This window comes from Orbicella faveolata, unplaced genomic scaffold, assembly GCF_042242905.1.
Source record: "Orbicella faveolata isolate gen_17 unplaced genomic scaffold, um_ofav_v1 contig_15, whole genome shotgun sequence".
Lineage (NCBI taxonomy): Eukaryota > Metazoa > Cnidaria > Anthozoa > Scleractinia > Merulinidae > Orbicella > Orbicella faveolata.
In genome coordinates this window covers 2,921,810-2,938,070 of record NW_028301542.1, presented here as the reverse complement: position 1 = coordinate 2,938,070, position 16,261 = coordinate 2,921,810, and the positions used below count along the sequence as shown (strand labels likewise).

At 37.5% G+C, this 16,261-nt stretch overlaps 1 protein-coding gene across 1 annotated transcript; it reads left to right on the top strand.

Annotated features, from left to right (window-relative positions):
- The first annotated feature begins 1,825 nt into the window (after nt 1-1,825).
- On the top strand, nt 1,826-14,954 carry LOC110055072 (myoblast growth factor receptor egl-15-like). The gene is made up of 14 exons (XM_089287942.1): nt 1,826-2,004; nt 3,482-3,795; nt 4,442-4,867; nt 5,215-5,529; nt 5,915-6,085; nt 7,361-7,532; nt 8,434-8,651; nt 8,917-9,101; nt 9,542-9,625; nt 10,999-11,130; nt 11,294-11,508; nt 13,589-13,629; nt 14,064-14,160; nt 14,237-14,954. The coding sequence occupies exons 3-14, from the start codon at nt 4,810-4,812 to the stop codon at nt 14,430-14,432; spliced, it is 1,884 nt and encodes a 627-aa protein (XP_089144068.1). The 5' UTR covers nt 1,826-2,004; nt 3,482-3,795; nt 4,442-4,809; the 3' UTR covers nt 14,433-14,954.
- Nucleotides 14,955-16,261: the final 1,307 nt, after the last annotated feature.

Sequence of the window (16,261 nt, the reverse complement as noted above, 5' to 3'; positions counted from 1 at the left end):
CATTTTTACAAGGCATACAGTTTGTATAGCTCAAGAGAGCAGATTCAAGGGGAGACTCTATTTCAATTACTGTCACTTCCCAAATCCAATCGTGGAGCGTTCCAGAAAGGGAGTATCCGGTCACAATACCACTCATTATAAAGTTGCTGAGACTTTTGCTCTTTCCGGAGGCTTTTTCCGAACAAGGAAATGATTCATTAAAGAAAGTTATGTTTTCCCACTTTTTCGGATATGTACGTGCTAAACAAATCACAAGATGTTAGGAGCATGATATTGTTTTATTCACGAGTTTTAAGCACCATGTCGCACATTAGCTCGAAGACTCGCTCGAACGCGATATGGTATTTAAAACTCTTAAATAAAAACGATCTCAGGTTCTTAACATGTAATAATCTGTATTTAAAGTCGTCGTCGTTGGCAATCCCTCGACGTCGAGTATGATATCAACTTGACTTTTATAACAGTGTTCAGTTTATGAATTCGTTAATGCTTAAGCAGTCCGATAATACGTGGGTGTGCAATGTAATACGTGGGTGGTACTAAGTTGTTGTGCGAGATGTATGTTAATGTAGTGGTTCAATATTTCTGTTATAAATCGTGACCGTATGAAATGTAATTAGCTTCTTTTCCTCCATAATCAAGGCCAATATACTGTATCATTTTTCACTTGAGACTACGTGTCACAAGACCGGAGCGAAAATTTCACTACAAAAATCATATTTCAATTCTCCTTGAAGATATGTAAACCGGGTTACTGCTGACAACCAATTTCAACTTTGTGAGAGTCTGCCCTTAACAACTACAAAAATCTTATTGTCGGCTTATTGAACTCAATTTCTTATATTTCCGCCCTTGTTAGATGACACCGACAGAAAAATAACCCAATATCATTAACTTAAACAGCGAATTGCAGGAACTTTGTCTTAGTTTGCTGTAACTATTTTTGAGACGACTGCACGTTTTATTTTTCTCCATAGAGCCATCACAATGAGATTTCTTTTCGGAGAAAATCTAAAGCGAGGAACCGTTTTCAACGCAATTTCTCATTGCGGATTGATATTCATTGGAATCGCAATACTACAGGCTTGGCCCAATGAAGGCATCTCACAGTCAAGTACGTATAACCATAAGATACCATTGTGCAAGAAGCAATAATGTCCAAATTTTTGCCATAAAAAAGTTCCTATCAAACGTTTCTTCATTGTATGTGTATGTCAGTTCTGTATTTTTAATCCATCGCTTACTCGAAAACATTGTCCATGAAAACTTTTTCACGTAGCGTTTAATATTATAGAAGATAAATTCGTTTTAAGTTAAAGCATCTACTATCTTTCTGATTCTTTCTCAGAATGTTGATCTCAGCCATAATAAACCGCGATCACATAAAGATTAATTAGATCGTTTTCGTCTACATCCCAGGCCAAAACTACATTATTTTTCACGTGGGATCAAATCTTATGGGACCTGAGCAAACGTCTAACTGAAAGATCCCATGACAATTTACCCCAAAGACACGCGAAGTTAGATATGCGTGGGTAATACAGCTGAATTTGTCTGGTTTTTCAACCTGTTTCAACTTTGTAAGAGTCTGCACGAAACCACATTAAAAATCTTACCGTCAGCTTATTGCATTTTCTTCTCTTATGTTTCCGCTCTTGAAAAATGACTGACTTAGTCTTCTTAAAGTCCTCGAGATAACATCTTGTAGTCGGTTAAATAAACAACTGACTACCGTATTTTATTATTGTTGATTGGATGAAATATTACCCCAACATCACCTGTTTAAAAGCGAATTGAACAAAGTTTATTTGAGGTTTGCTGTAATTACTGCAAAGAGCGTTTCTCTTGTCAGAGCTATCGCAATGCGGATTCTTTCCCGAGAATATTTCATGCGAGGAATCGTTTTCAACGTAATTTTTCATTGCGGAGTGATGTTCATCGAAATCGTAATACTACAAGCTTGGCCGAATGAAGGTATCCCGCAGAGCAAAACCTCACAGTCAAGTACGTATTTTTAGAGGATAATCTTTCGAAAGCAACCACGATGTTGAAATTTTGGCCTTATAATTAAGAAATAGAAACCATGTACCGTGTTTCTATCGAGTTTTAGTATAAATCTACTAGCGTTCTATCACGGTTGCCGTTCTCTGATTGGCTACGCTACTCACTATCTATTCTGTGATAGATAGTGAGTAGCGTAGCAGTGTGCCCTTGTTAACAAAATGACGGCCGCTTCTTGGTGTTTTCGAAGTGTCTGTTCAGAGCATTTAGATAAAGTTTTTAACGACTAGTAGATTTATACTAAAACAATTAGATTATTCGCTCTCGATTTTTATGCGTGATAGAAATCTCGAGCTCACAATCTAATTGTTTGATAGAAACACGAGTGGAGGTTTGGGAGAACGAGAAATTCTGTGGGAACATGAGCCGCAGGCTAGTGTTTCCACAGCTTTTCCGCGAGTTCTCCCAAACTTTCACTTGTGTTTCTATAACTCGACAGAAACACGGAGAACGTGTTCTCTATTTCTTTTAGAAAACACCGCAGCGAAAAGAAGGAAAATGTAAATTATCTTTGTCCGCGCCATCATTATGTCGACAGCTCGTGCTAGTTCTGTGTTTCCATCGAGTTATAGAACCACGATTTTTAACCAATCAGCGCGCGTATTTCTTAGTACTGTTTTCTAATGAGAGGATATTAAATGGCCGCACGGAGATGCGAAATTTGTCTCAGTTCTAGTGCTTTCAACATGAGAAGAGAAATTCCGTATCTCCAAGCGACCAGGTAATTTTCTTTTTATTAAATAAAAATGTCATAATACATAACGACGTTTTGGGCGATTTTCCGAAGATTTCCGAAGATTCTCCAAAAGTTGTCCGAAGGCCAGACGAAAAACGAACATTTCACGAAAAGTTCTGAAGATTTCCGAAGATTGACGACGATTGCCAAGTACTTCCGACAAAGATCCGAAGATTTTTCGATCATACACCAACAAATTTAAGTGCAGTTAAGTGACAAAAATGATATTAAAAATGATGTTACACATGGGTGGATAAATATAATATTCTCACATGTGCGATATCGTTTTTATCGATTTGCTACCACCTACCTATTTTATGTAATGAAAGTTCGTATCAAACGTTTTCTTTTCCTGTCAGTTCTGTATCTTTACTCAATCGCTCAACATTGTCCATGCACACTCTTTTCGCGACACGTTAAACATTAAAGATGATAATATATATATATATATATATTTTAATTTAAAAGCATCGAAAAATACATCCCTGACAGAGAAAATAAAAAGCTAACTCAGAGCTGAGCTAGTTTTTGATTTTCAGGATGTTTTATGATTGTGCCGAAATGGCCATGAACACAGAGCGTCCCTTTTCACAAGATGCCAAAATGAAAAACAGCTAGGAGAGGTTAAGTTGGTAATTTATAGCTTGACCTCTTTTAAATGATGATCTGGTCTTTTCTACACAGATAGGACGGGACTACATCCTTATGAACCAGTCGGTTGTTTCAAAGACAATAGTACACGCGCTTTACCAGTGTTAGTACAAAGGTACTCTGTCAACGAGAGAGATTTGGCCAATTCATTCGCAGCCATAGTTCACGCATGTGCAACGGAAGTCTTTGAGAAAGGCTTCTGGTATTTTGGCGTGGAATATCGCCACGAGTGCTGGAGTGGAGTGAACGTAGCATGACCTACAACATACATGGGCGATCCGACAAATGTTTATGGAATTATAGGGTGGGAAATGTATGGACCATATTTGTTTACCGCTTTGTCGAAGGTTAGTTACCAGTTGATCACTTCACACTTAACAAATTTTGCACCGTTATATTTTTCTACATAATATTATATAGCATGCTTTACATTTGGGTGGCCAGCAAACTAATCTAAATATTAATTTCCTTTGCTTCTAAAAATGTTTAAACTGGCATTAAGCACCTGCCTCGATGAGGCACTCCTTTGGCTTCTCCAGTTAATGGAATTGGAATTCTGAATAAAATGTGTAAACCTTTTTGACGCGAACCGTTAAGTTAAGTTGTACACTGGAACGCTCTCTTAACACGCCGTTTTAGAACATAAGCTTGACGATCATTTTTTACCAATTCAAAAAGTTAACAGCTTATACACTTTCTAAAGTTTTCATGTCATGGATTATTCCCTTTAATCACCAGTGAATGGCAGTTGGAGCCAGTGGTCGTATCTTGTCAAATATGCAGCGTGACGTGCGGAGGGGGACTGACAGGACACGCGCTCGCACATGCTCTAATCTAGCCCCAAAATGGGAAGGAAAGGATTTCCCTGGGACAAATATCTCCACAGAGAGCTGCAATTTGCACAAAGGCAAAAAGATTTCTCAAAAACTCAAAACTTCAAAAGTTACTCTTTTCTAAGTTTTTATTTAATTGATTGTTTCTTCTAATTATCAGTGAATGGCAGTTGGAGCCAGTGGTCGTCATGGCAACCATGCAGTGTGACGTGTGGAGGGGGACACAGGACACGTGCTCGCACATGTTCTAATCCAGCGCCAAAATGGAACGGAATGGATTGCGCTGGGACAAATATCGCTACAGAGAGCTGCAATTTGCACAAATGTAAAGGTAGATATCACAAGAACTTAAAACGTCATAAGTTTATACGCTGTCAAATCCTTCATGTCACGAATTGTTTCTTCTAATCATCAGTGAATGGCAGATGGAATTATTGGTCGCAATGGCAACCATGCAGCGTGACGTGCGGAGGAGGACATAGGACACGTTCTCGCACGTGCTCTAATCCAGCGCCACAATGGAACGGAATGAATTGCGTGGGGAAAAATATCTCCACAGGGAGCTGCAATTTACAGAAATGTATAGGTAGATGCCCTTTGTAAAAGATTTTTCCTTAAAATGATTCCGGCTTAACTTGATGCTCCACTATGCTCCTTACTTTCCATTTCGGAGCTGAGTTAGTTTTTAATTTTCAGGATGTTTTATAACTGTACCTATATGGCTATGAACACAGTGCGCTCCTTCTCGGAAGATGGCAAAATGAAATACAGCGCCGAAGGGGGAAACGAGTGGCTTTTAATGCCGCAAGATAAAGGAGATGGTGGACGCTTTAGAACTTCTCGTGAAATGCGAAAGCAACAACCACCAGTTATAGGTTGTTAATTTATAGCTTGGCTTCTCTACTTAATGATTATCTGGTCTTTTCTACACAGATACCATGGCACTGCACCCGTATGAAACAGTCGGTTGTTTCAAAGACGCTACTCCACGCGCCCTACCAGTGTTGGTCCAATGGTACTCTGTCAATCAGAGAGATTTGGCCAATTCACTCGCATCCATAATTCACGAGTGTGCTACTGCAGTGTATGAGAATGGCTTCCGGTATTTTGGCGTGGAATATCGATACGAGTGCTGGAGTGGATTAAACGGTGACATGACGTACAACAGACATGGGCGATCCAACAGTTGTTTATGGAATTATAGCGTTGGAAATGCATGGTCCATATTTGTTTACCGCTTTGTTGAAGGTTACTTATCAGTTCATAACCTCACACTTTACAAATTTTGCACCGTTATATTTTTCTAACTAATATTATGTAGCATGATTTACATTTGGGTCCCCAGCCAACTGATCTAAATATTAATTTTCGTTACTTCTAGAAATATTTAAACTGGTGTTAAGCACCTGCCTCGATGAGGCCCTTGGCTTCTCCAGTTCATTGGATTGGAATTCTGAATAAAATCTGTAAACCTTTTTGTCGTGAAACGTAAAGTCTTGTACCCTGGAACGCTATCGTAAAAACGCCGTTTTAGAACATAAGCTAAGCGATTTTTTTCTTACCAATTCAAAAAGCAACAGTTTACACACCTTCTAATGTTTTCATGTCATGGATTATTCCCTTTAATCATCAGTTAATGGCAGTTGGAGCCAGTGGTCATCATGGCAACCATGCAGCGTGACGTGTGGAGGGGGACACAGGACACGTGCTCGCACATGTTCTAATCCAGCGCCAAAATGGAACGGAATGGATTGCCCAGGGACAAATATGTCCACAGAGAGCTGCAATTTGCACAAATGTAAAGGTAGATGTTTTTTTTTTTTTTTTTTTTTGAAATATTTTTCATTCAAATGATGCCAGCTTATCTTGATGCTCTGGTATGTTCCATGTTTTGCATTTTGGAGCTTAGATTTTGATTTTTAAAGTGGCTCCGAGTCTGAAGAATACACTCAAACCACTTTTATACGGAGGCAGCGTGGCCGAGTGGTTTAGGGCGCTGGATTTGAAATCTGGAGGTCCCTGGTTCAAATCCTCCACCCTACTGTTATCTGGATTTGTACTCGGTAGTCCCGAGTTCAACTCCTCGACCTTGTCAGCCTCCCACCAGTTGGGATTCTTAATAGTTTATTTTCTATTTGCAATATTTGGTTATTAATTCACAGTGTTCCCAATTAGCACAATAGTGCTAAATACATTCGACATCTAAATGAATTTATTATTATTATTATTATTATTATTATTATTATTATTATTACAGCAAATGGGCAGAACTGAATGTCTTTACTATAACGGTGTCCGTGAGGAGAGGTTCCACCATAAAGTGTTTATAAAGTGTTTAAAGTGGTTTTCAGGATGTTGTTAGGACGTAAAGACAATAAATAAATAAATAATATAATATAATATAATATAATATAATATAATATAATATAATATAATATAATATAATATAATAATAATAGTTTTTAACAGACGTTAAAACTTACAATGTACTTATAGAGTTTAAAACTGTCCCAGTACTAAAAACTAACGACAGAATCTATTTAAACCATTCAATATTAACACATGAGACCTGATAAGGATGGGACCTACCGCGTAGGGTCCTAATCTTACGTGGTGGGAGAACATCCTGCAGGGGATGCGAGGTAGTACCTACCAGACTATTCCACAACCTCAAATCCGTTTCTTTAACGATCTGTTGCATCGGCGTTACTTGTTGAATGTATTCCAATCTAAATGCCCTTTTCCGGCTGTAGCCTTTTCTGTAGCCTATCAAGAATTGATATAAGCTATAACTTTTGTCGAAGTTTTTTCTTTTGGTCATCGTTATTATATTATATCAGACTTTGTACCGTTTGTGTTCTTTACCATAAAGGGATATTCATACTTTATGAAATACTGTTATGAGTTGACTGCTTTTAAAGTAATTTACAATCGCCGCTGAAATAATAATAACAATAATGATAACAACAAGTTTAAACCAGACTGATTCAAGTTGAAAAGGGATACAAAATGATTTTGTCAAAGAAATAAATTTGTTATCTAAATGGTGTTCTCATATTTCACTCTTTATTGCTTTCAGACTCTATAGGAGAAAATCTTGTTAACAACAATGACAACAATGAGACTTATCATGCTGAGAGCACTGGGGAATCCTCTTTGTCACTGGTTGCGAAGATTGTGGGGAGCTCGCTTTTGGCTCTGCTATGTTTAAGTGGAGTATGGTTTGCTTTTAGATATCGTAGAAAGTGTCGGTGAGTATAAATTATAAAGAATACTCTTGGTCGGCTTCAGTTAATGATGCGTGTGCTTCATTTAAGAAAAAAATAGGAATAATAGTGATAAGGTGACCACCTGAACATGTGATAATCTTTGATTATTGTTTATAGTAGATTTTTAACTTTTAGTACATTTAAGAGGGCCACAAATTTGTTAGTTGATAAACTATTACGTATCACCCTCGATAAATAAAGTTTTGGTTGATTGATTGATTGATTGATTGATTAATTGATTGAATAGGAACATAGACAACTTATACGTCACTTGTGTGACATATAAACTTGTTGCAACACAATAAACAATTTAAGGCTGTGGACTGGACCACAAAAAGCAATACCAATAGATATTAATTAACAAAAAGGCAAAATAAATATTTTACATTCCCTAGTCTCGTGCCAAATAACCAAAGAAACTTCGAAAAATTAGTAGGCTGCAGAAAAATTAGTGTTATCTTAAATCGATTGTTTATGATTTTAAGGCGGCCACCTGAACATATACTTGTACGACGGCACGCGCCTAGTAATCTACGCGCGCTCAAGGGAAATTGATATCGATGACGTCAAAAAGAAAACAATAAACGCTTACCGTGCAATTTTCGGGCGTTTTATTCCGTGGAATTTTTTTAAAAAATTTGCACAATGCTAATAAATATTTTGCCTTAGTTGGAGCTCGTTTTTCAGGGAAATCTGTCGGACCGCTTTTTCCACAGGAGGAAAATTTCGGAAAAATTTCGCAGAATGAAATTTAAGATATAATCACAAATAAAACTATATAAACTAGTGTGCGTCAGGCGATAAATTATTACTCTTAGTAGCCATCTTAAGTACTTCCTATGTTCAAGGCTCGGGCTCTTGATTCTTATACACATGTTTTCAGATCCAATTCAGAACTCTTTGATCAGTTTGAAGTGCTTTTTGATGACATTACCTTGGATAAGATTATTGGAGAAGGAGCTTTTGGGAAAGTATACAGTGGCAGGCTTTTAAAACAAACTATGGAGGTTGGAAAAGGAAAGAAATCTACGCAGAGCAAGACGGATAAGGGGCAGCAGCAAATGAAGATGGGTCTGACCGTTGCTGTGAAAATGTTACAAAGTATGATTTGGTTACGACAGCGTTTCATAACCTATAAATATAGATAAGGTTTTTAAAACGACCTTTCAAAGTCTTGACATAGGCAAATGAAAAGTCGCAAAGAGTGATATATTTTGAGTTAACCATTTTGGTAATATCGTGAAATACGCGTAAAATTGTAATCCTGTTTAAATGTTTCAGTTTTAATTGACGCTCGCCAATGTATTTGTGTACTATTATGTTTAAACCTTGTGGTGAAAAATGCTTTTTGTTTTTGCTCTTCTAGATGGCGCCACAGAAGAACAAATGCAAGATTTCCTAGAGGAAATACAGCTCATGAAACAAATCGGGTATCACCTGAACATATTGAACTTATTAGCCTGCTGTACTATGACAAATCCCATGTTCCTTGTAGTTGAGTTTGCAAAGAATGGGGATTTACTTCACTACCTCAGGAAAACAAGACAGCAGGTTAAATGATATAATTGAAAATCTTACCTCACTTTTAATGTGGTCAGTGAGTTTTATAGAAAACTGGTCTACTTACCCAAACTGTACTTTTTATTGACTTAATTCAATACAGTCCAGCCTCAACTAACGGCCATTTCTCTACAGCGTCCACTCTCCAAAGTGGCGTTGTGGAGAGGTTGGAAGCTTCTCCTGCTTCCCTGGTCTTCTACAGCATTAAGCAAGTAGAAGTATTACCACCCCCCCTCCCCCCAGATTGTCGCCCGCAGCAAGGTACCCCTACATCCGGGTCATAGGTCTTTGTAAGGCTGCCCCAACTGATATAAATTGTTCGTAGCCACCATACTTTTAAGTGGAGAGAGGCATTGTGAGAGTAAAGACTCGTCCATAACAGAACGTCTCAAAAACCATAAAACTCTCCACTACTTTTTTTTACATTTTAGATCACACAAGCTTCTGAAGAGATGGGAAATGCGGCGCCTCGTTATCAAAACGAAGGAGTCATAAATGAAGGGAGCTTACATGAAGTAATTCAGATTCTCGCTTTATTCGCTTTGCACTCTTAATTTGTTCCATGCAAGAACTACTGAGGCAGCCAGTAGTGGTCTGGAGTGCAAATCCTCCAGTACTTTCCACTAGATGGATTTTTGTTCGGTAGTGTTGAATTTAATTTCCTCTCGCTTTGTAAACAGCACTGAATTCTCGGAACCTACTCTGAATATAAACATTGCGAATATTAACATCAGCATTAATGCTTGATGACTAGAATATTCTAAACGTCCCTTCTGCTGCAAAAGTATTTTTTTTCCATGCATTTATTTAGAAGGAGTGGTTTGAAGCCTCGGAACGTTCAGGCTTCCGCTCAAAATTTGCAGGTAGGCTGCAGTTTAACTCTCGAACGTATAAGTCCCTAAGATTTTTTCAGAACTAAGAGAAGAAGCTGTCTTTTCAACCCTCGCCGAGATTTTGACATGTCAACTGCCTCCATGTCATTTGATATTTCCATAGTAAGAAAGAAAACAAGAAACTTCGCCTTTTCGGACAGAATTCTTCGTTTTTACCAGCTTGTTCGGGCAACATTCACAAGACTAGTACAATTTTAGATTTTAGTATCATTTTGAATGATTAATCCCAGAAAATAGTGAAATCCAAGATGCGGTCTTAATGCCATCATATCAAAAATATGTCATTTTGCAGAGCAAGCTAAAAGCAAAATAATTAACATAATTATGTCTCATTACAACGAAAATCCAGGGGAGGGGTTCCATCCCTCCTCTTTTTTACCGCCTGTTTTACCACAGTGGTTGTCTGAGTTTGCTTGTACGTCTCAGAGTTGAGCTGTGGCAGCTAATTAATTATTCAAGTTTAAATGACAGATATTTCATTATATGCTTGATGGAATCTACTCGAGATCATGATATGGAACTCGACAAAAACTGGACATCGATTTTCTTCACCGCGTTTAACTTAGCCATATGAAAGCGTAAAATGTCACTTCCTGTTAGGTCAGAAACCGCGTGTGTGTGAGACCTGGGACTAGTCAGGCCGTGACGTCAAAATAAGAACGTAGGTCTTCATATCTTTCGTGGATGTTTACAAACCAAAATTGGAGCAACGTTCGAGTGTCTAATTCATGGTATATTTCACTTATTTGTTTTCGCTTTTATTTGCTTAGTTTGAAAAAATATGTCGACTTTCGTTCTTGTTTTGACGTCATCATGGGCCTGACCATCCCCAGGTTTCCACCATGCGCGTTTTTTGACCAACAGGAAGTGACATTTCCCGTTTTCAGAGGGCTAAAACGCGGGAACAAAGCAACGATATCCAATTTTATTTTTCGATTTCTAAAAAAAAAACTGTCTGTCATATACACTTTAAATAAGAGTTGTTCTCTTTTCAGTACACCAGCGACAATAACAGATGTGCATTTTCTCGACCCAGTAACAACAATGATACTGACAACTTACATGACGATGATACTCTCACATCCGCTGACCTAATGACGTTCGCATGGCAGATAGCGAAGGGAATGGTACGAGCTGGATTACGTGCACAATACCGAGATTGGCCAATATGTTTGTAATTTGTAATACTAAGATTAATGCTTTGATACCCTTTTTAACAGATTGCCGTTTTCATTTCCATTAACAGCTTCTGTCGCAGTGATCAAAATTTCCCTTTTATATTTTACGTAGGAGTTTTTGTCGCGTAAAGGATTCGTTCATCGTGACCTGGCGGCGAGGAATGTTCTCGTTTGTGAAGGCAAGCTGGTGAAGATAGCCGACTTTGGATTGTCGCGTAACGTGTACGCTGAGAAGGTGTACCATGCTACAAAGAACAGAAAACTGCCGATCAAATGGATGTCACCGGAAGCCATTCATAATCAAATGTTCACGACAGAGAGTGACGTGTAAGTTTAAAATTATCACGAGGGGGGAGTCGGCGAGATTAAAAATCATCGGTTTTGATCGAATCCAAGATAACCGCTACATACCGAGTTTGCCGATTTGAGTCTCTCAATTCAAATAGCTAAATAATATTCTAGCGTTTATAGGCTACAGTTACTGTTTTGAAATAATTTGACGAGAAAAGTATTGAAAAAAATAAATAAATGCACAGTGCTCACAGTTCAAAAGCGACGTTATGACGTGCTGACTAAGATGTCAATTAAATTATTGATCTATAAAGCGTTTGATAAAGTCTGAGTTTCCGATCAATTCTATTGTATCACGTGACAATAAATATTGCGGTTCAGGATGGAAAATTTCCTTCAGGGAATAACCAATAACTGGGAATCTGATAAAGTCTATAGCGGAGCTCTAAAGGCTCGAAGGGCCGTCCAGTGGAGCACCATATATACTCATACAATTTAGAAACCCATGAATGACGTCGCGCAACATGGCAACTGTACTCCGGCTAATATGTCGACCGAGGCGTGCAGCCTTGGTTTACAGCGTGTTTCGAATGTTTAGAGAAATAATAAAGCGGTAAGCACAGCGGAAAAGTGGTTGATTTGTTGACCTATCGAAACGATTGGTTCAGTTCAGTCTTCACAACTATTGTTTGAAATTTCTGGCTGGAAGATTTACGCTGAAGTAAATAGGCCGCGTTCGATATATCAATATTCTAACATGGATCTGAGGCTTTCGGTTCAAAATGGTACATTTTTTTTTAAGTTTCTTTTGTCTCTCAATTTCCAAAAGAGACTTGGATTCAAAGAAAACAACACCAAATATAGAAGTTTGTCCTGAAAGCCTCGGAGCCATGTTAGAATATTGATATATCGAACGTGGCCTATTACCAAATTGCAATAACACCAAGAAAAGATTTGCTTTTTGATTCTTGCACGTTGTGTTACAGCGTATGGAGATTTCCTGTTTTTATTTTGTTTGTTTCTTTGTTTGTTTTTTTGTTTTTGTTTTTCTACTCGTTTGGTGAAATGCTTAACGGTGAATTTCTTTAACGGTTGTTAGAACAAGACTGGTAAGACCACGAGCGATAAAATGATTGCAAAGCCGTCAGCAAAAATAATATTTAAATTACGTTTAACGTGAATAATTATCGAATTTAAACACCGCACGTCTTTGAGAATTTGGAATTCGAATTCTAAATTCATTTCTCGGATTTACCTTGAATGATAATCAATCTTTAACGAATTTTCTTAAACATTTCTTTCATTCGATCATCCTTCCTTAAGAAAGGATTTGCTACTTGATACCCGGATGTAAAGATATGCATATTGTGTTTATGTAGATTGACTCGTTTTGTTCAATATCATTCGGTTTGGTCAAATATACTTATTGATGACTTTCTTTCAAGATTATTGTGTGGAGTAAATTTTAAGTACTTTATGGGAGCTCCGCTTTTAAGCCTGGCTAAATCTATATATTATGAAAGTGAAGTATGATCATCGCAGTTAATTTTCCAATTTAAGCAACTGGAAAGAAGAAGCCTGAAAAAAAAATCAGGGCTTCAACGGGATTCGAACCCGTGACCTCCGCGATACCGGTGCGATGCTCTACCAACTGAGCTATGAAGCCACACATTGGGAGCGAGGTCAATTAATTGAGTTCATATCTTCCCGTGAGTGAAATGATGTGAAGTATATATTCTTCTTTCCAGTTGCTTAAATTGGAAAATTAACTGCGATGATCATACTTCACTTTCATCTACTACCGCAGTTCAAATATGAATTATTTCATATATACTTCACATCATTTCACTCACGGGAAGACATGAACTCAATTAATTGACCTCGCTCCCAATGTGTGGCTTCATAGCTCAGTTGGTAGAGCATCGCACCGGTATCGCGGAGGTCACGGGTTCGAATCCCGTTGAAGCCCTGATTTTTTTCAGGCTTCTTCTTTCCAGTTGCTTAAATTGGAAAATTAACTGCGATGATCATACTTCACTTTCATCTACTACCGCAGTTCAAATATGAATTATTTCATATATACTTCACATCTATATATTATGTTATATCTTAACAGGTGGGCGTTTGGTATTCTACTTTGGGAGATTTTAACAATCGGTGAGATATTTTATTACTCTTTCTTTCCACTTGCCATTTTGGAATCTATTTACTTTTGGCTTTCTTGTTAAGTTAGTAACGTCGTGGGTTTCACATATTCAGTAATTTTTTAGGTTTCTTTGTAATTTCGCATGCCAAACACAACAGCTTGGATCAGTTCATCACTCCATGTTTTACGCACCTGGCTGTAGTTCAGAGTGGTCATAAATGATCTCACTTGTACATCACTTGTCAGGCCTATTACTAATTTCACCTGCAAGACCCGCTGTATCGCTATGGATGTACAACTTTAAAACAACATATTAGACATATTAATGTTGATTACAATGGTCAATGAACTTGCCTTTGATCTACAATGAGCAAGATAGTTTCCAGGACTGCCACTCACTACAAACTGATCTTTTTCTTTAATCTCCTTCTTTCTTTGTATCTAGGTGGGACACCATATCCTACCATAAGTAATCATGAACTTTTAGGGGCTCTTAAATCTGGATACAGAATGGAAAAACCACAGATGTGCTCGGATGAAATGTAAGTTTCCTTTCTATCTGATCTCACCCATTCTTTTCATCAATAGATGACTGACACCTGCCACTCTTTTTCTCAGGTATGAACTGATGCGACAGTGTTGGATGGAAAATCCCGCTGAAAGGCCTTCGTTCACTGTCATCCGGGAACAACTTGAACGGATGATGTTACTGCATTGTCCTTATTTGGTTATGGCAAACGCAAAGTATAGTTACGCACCCCTTTATAACGTTGACAGTGACAAAGAAACGCAAATGGAAAGTACTACTTTGTAACTTACATGCTGATTTGCATATACGATTTTTGGACATAATGACAAGTTGGCATTCTGTTCGTTTCTCAGCTGTTGTTATTTTCAAAGTAGGGCTTACGGTATCTTTTCCAGACGAAACAAACCGTGTTTTTACGAAATATGCCCAACAAGGTCAGCAAGACAAATTAATAATAGCAAAAACAATGAACACCCCACAAAGTTTCCTGAAGTACCCACCACTTCATCAACAAATATTTCAGAGAGTATAAAGTGACATTTCGCAAAGTAACATGAAGTATCATTTCGCAAAGCACCTCAGAGTACCATTTGGCAAAGTACCAAGCTATATTCCTAAACGCGCGATTTAAAATTTCGCAGACTTTTTTTTAGTACCATGCGTTAAAGTAACTAAATTTTGTAGCGTATGACTATCTTGTGGTAACATTTCCTAAGTAGAGAACACTGAAACATAACCACTACACTGAGCAAATGTTAATAACCGAATGTAATAAATTATAACAAATAAATTATACGATAAATTCTACCAAGGTAGCATGAATGTTAGTGAAGATATATCACAGTAAAAACCCACATCAAACAAAAATTCAAAGAAAATAAGAATTATATATCTTCCGGCATAGTGAAAAAAACTTTAAATCTAAGAAAAGAGATATGATTAAGCTTAAGTTAAATTCAAAAAGAGAAGGAAATAATTAAAGCTTAGGATGTTCAGGATTATTGCTGTCATGACGAAGGCAATCTTTTCTACCTGGTACTCTTGCTTCCAAACCATCTCGTTCACGGGGCATATTACAACCAAGGATTCCGCATTAGATCCAATTACGTTCATGGCGAATTTTTTCAAATACGGCCTTCGCGGTACCTTTTCAATTTCAGACGTAAGACAACGTGCTTCAGGGAATATGCCTGAAAATGTCACATCCTGAGAAACCAACAGGTGCAAAAACAATGAACACCTCAATGATATGTTATTGAAGTACCAGCTTCAATAAGCAATATTTCACAGAGCATCAAGTGACATTTCGCCAAGTAACGTGAAATATACCATTTCGCAAGCTTCTCAAAGTATCTTGAAGTAATATTTCCCAGTGCCAACATACAAGGTAAGATTTCGCAAAGTATACTGAGTTGCTATCTTTTGAAACTCGATTTGGCAAGTTGCCATATAATTTCAAGGTAACTTAAAGTACCATTTCTAAAGTGGCAAATAATTTCGCAGATTCAATTGAAATAGGATTTCCCAAATTGCAAATACCCATTTCGTAAAGTATCCATATACCATTTTCAAAACGTTTTGGCAAAGTTATTCCTCGAATTGTAGAGCAAAATTTCACAAAATAAAAGTATAGTATAGGTGAATCATTTTTTTGTAAAGTAGGGCGTTTCATATGGGCGACGGAAAATATTAAAAACCACCTCGATAAATAAAGATGATTACCCTATTGAGAATATTTCACTTTATCTTTATTCATCAGCACTCTGATGTTATGTTTTTTGATATTCTTCTCTTCTTGAATCTCATCTTGATTCTCTCCTTGAATCTGATTCGCCAGATTGCTCCTAAATTTCCAACTTTGGCAGCTTTTCAAGCTTTTTGTTACACCGTAAAACAATGTAAAATGTAAACGTTCAACACAGAGTCATATATTTTGCAAACACTAGCGCTTTTTGGGCCCGAAATCTCAAACTCACGCGTATGCCAGATTTGAACTCAACGGCTTTAATCAAAATTCTTCACAAAAGTTGCTTTTAAAGCAATACCGTACATAAAATTGGCGGCCTTAGTCGGTTCGTGTTGGGAATAACCATGTGCCCTCGGTCTTACTGTGT

Bases quoted from the DNA above. Each gene is read 5' to 3' on its own strand.
- LOC110055072 (XM_089287942.1), top strand. From the start codon at position 4,810: ATGAATTGCGTGGGGAAAAATATCTCCACAGGGAGCTGCAATTTACAG. The intron at 6,086-7,360 runs GTAGATGTTTTT...TATTGCTTTCAG, and splicing joins CAATTTGCACAAATGTAAAG to ACTCTATAGGAGAAAATCTT. The intron at 7,533-8,433 runs GTGAGTATAAAT...ACATGTTTTCAG, and splicing joins AGATATCGTAGAAAGTGTCG to ATCCAATTCAGAACTCTTTG.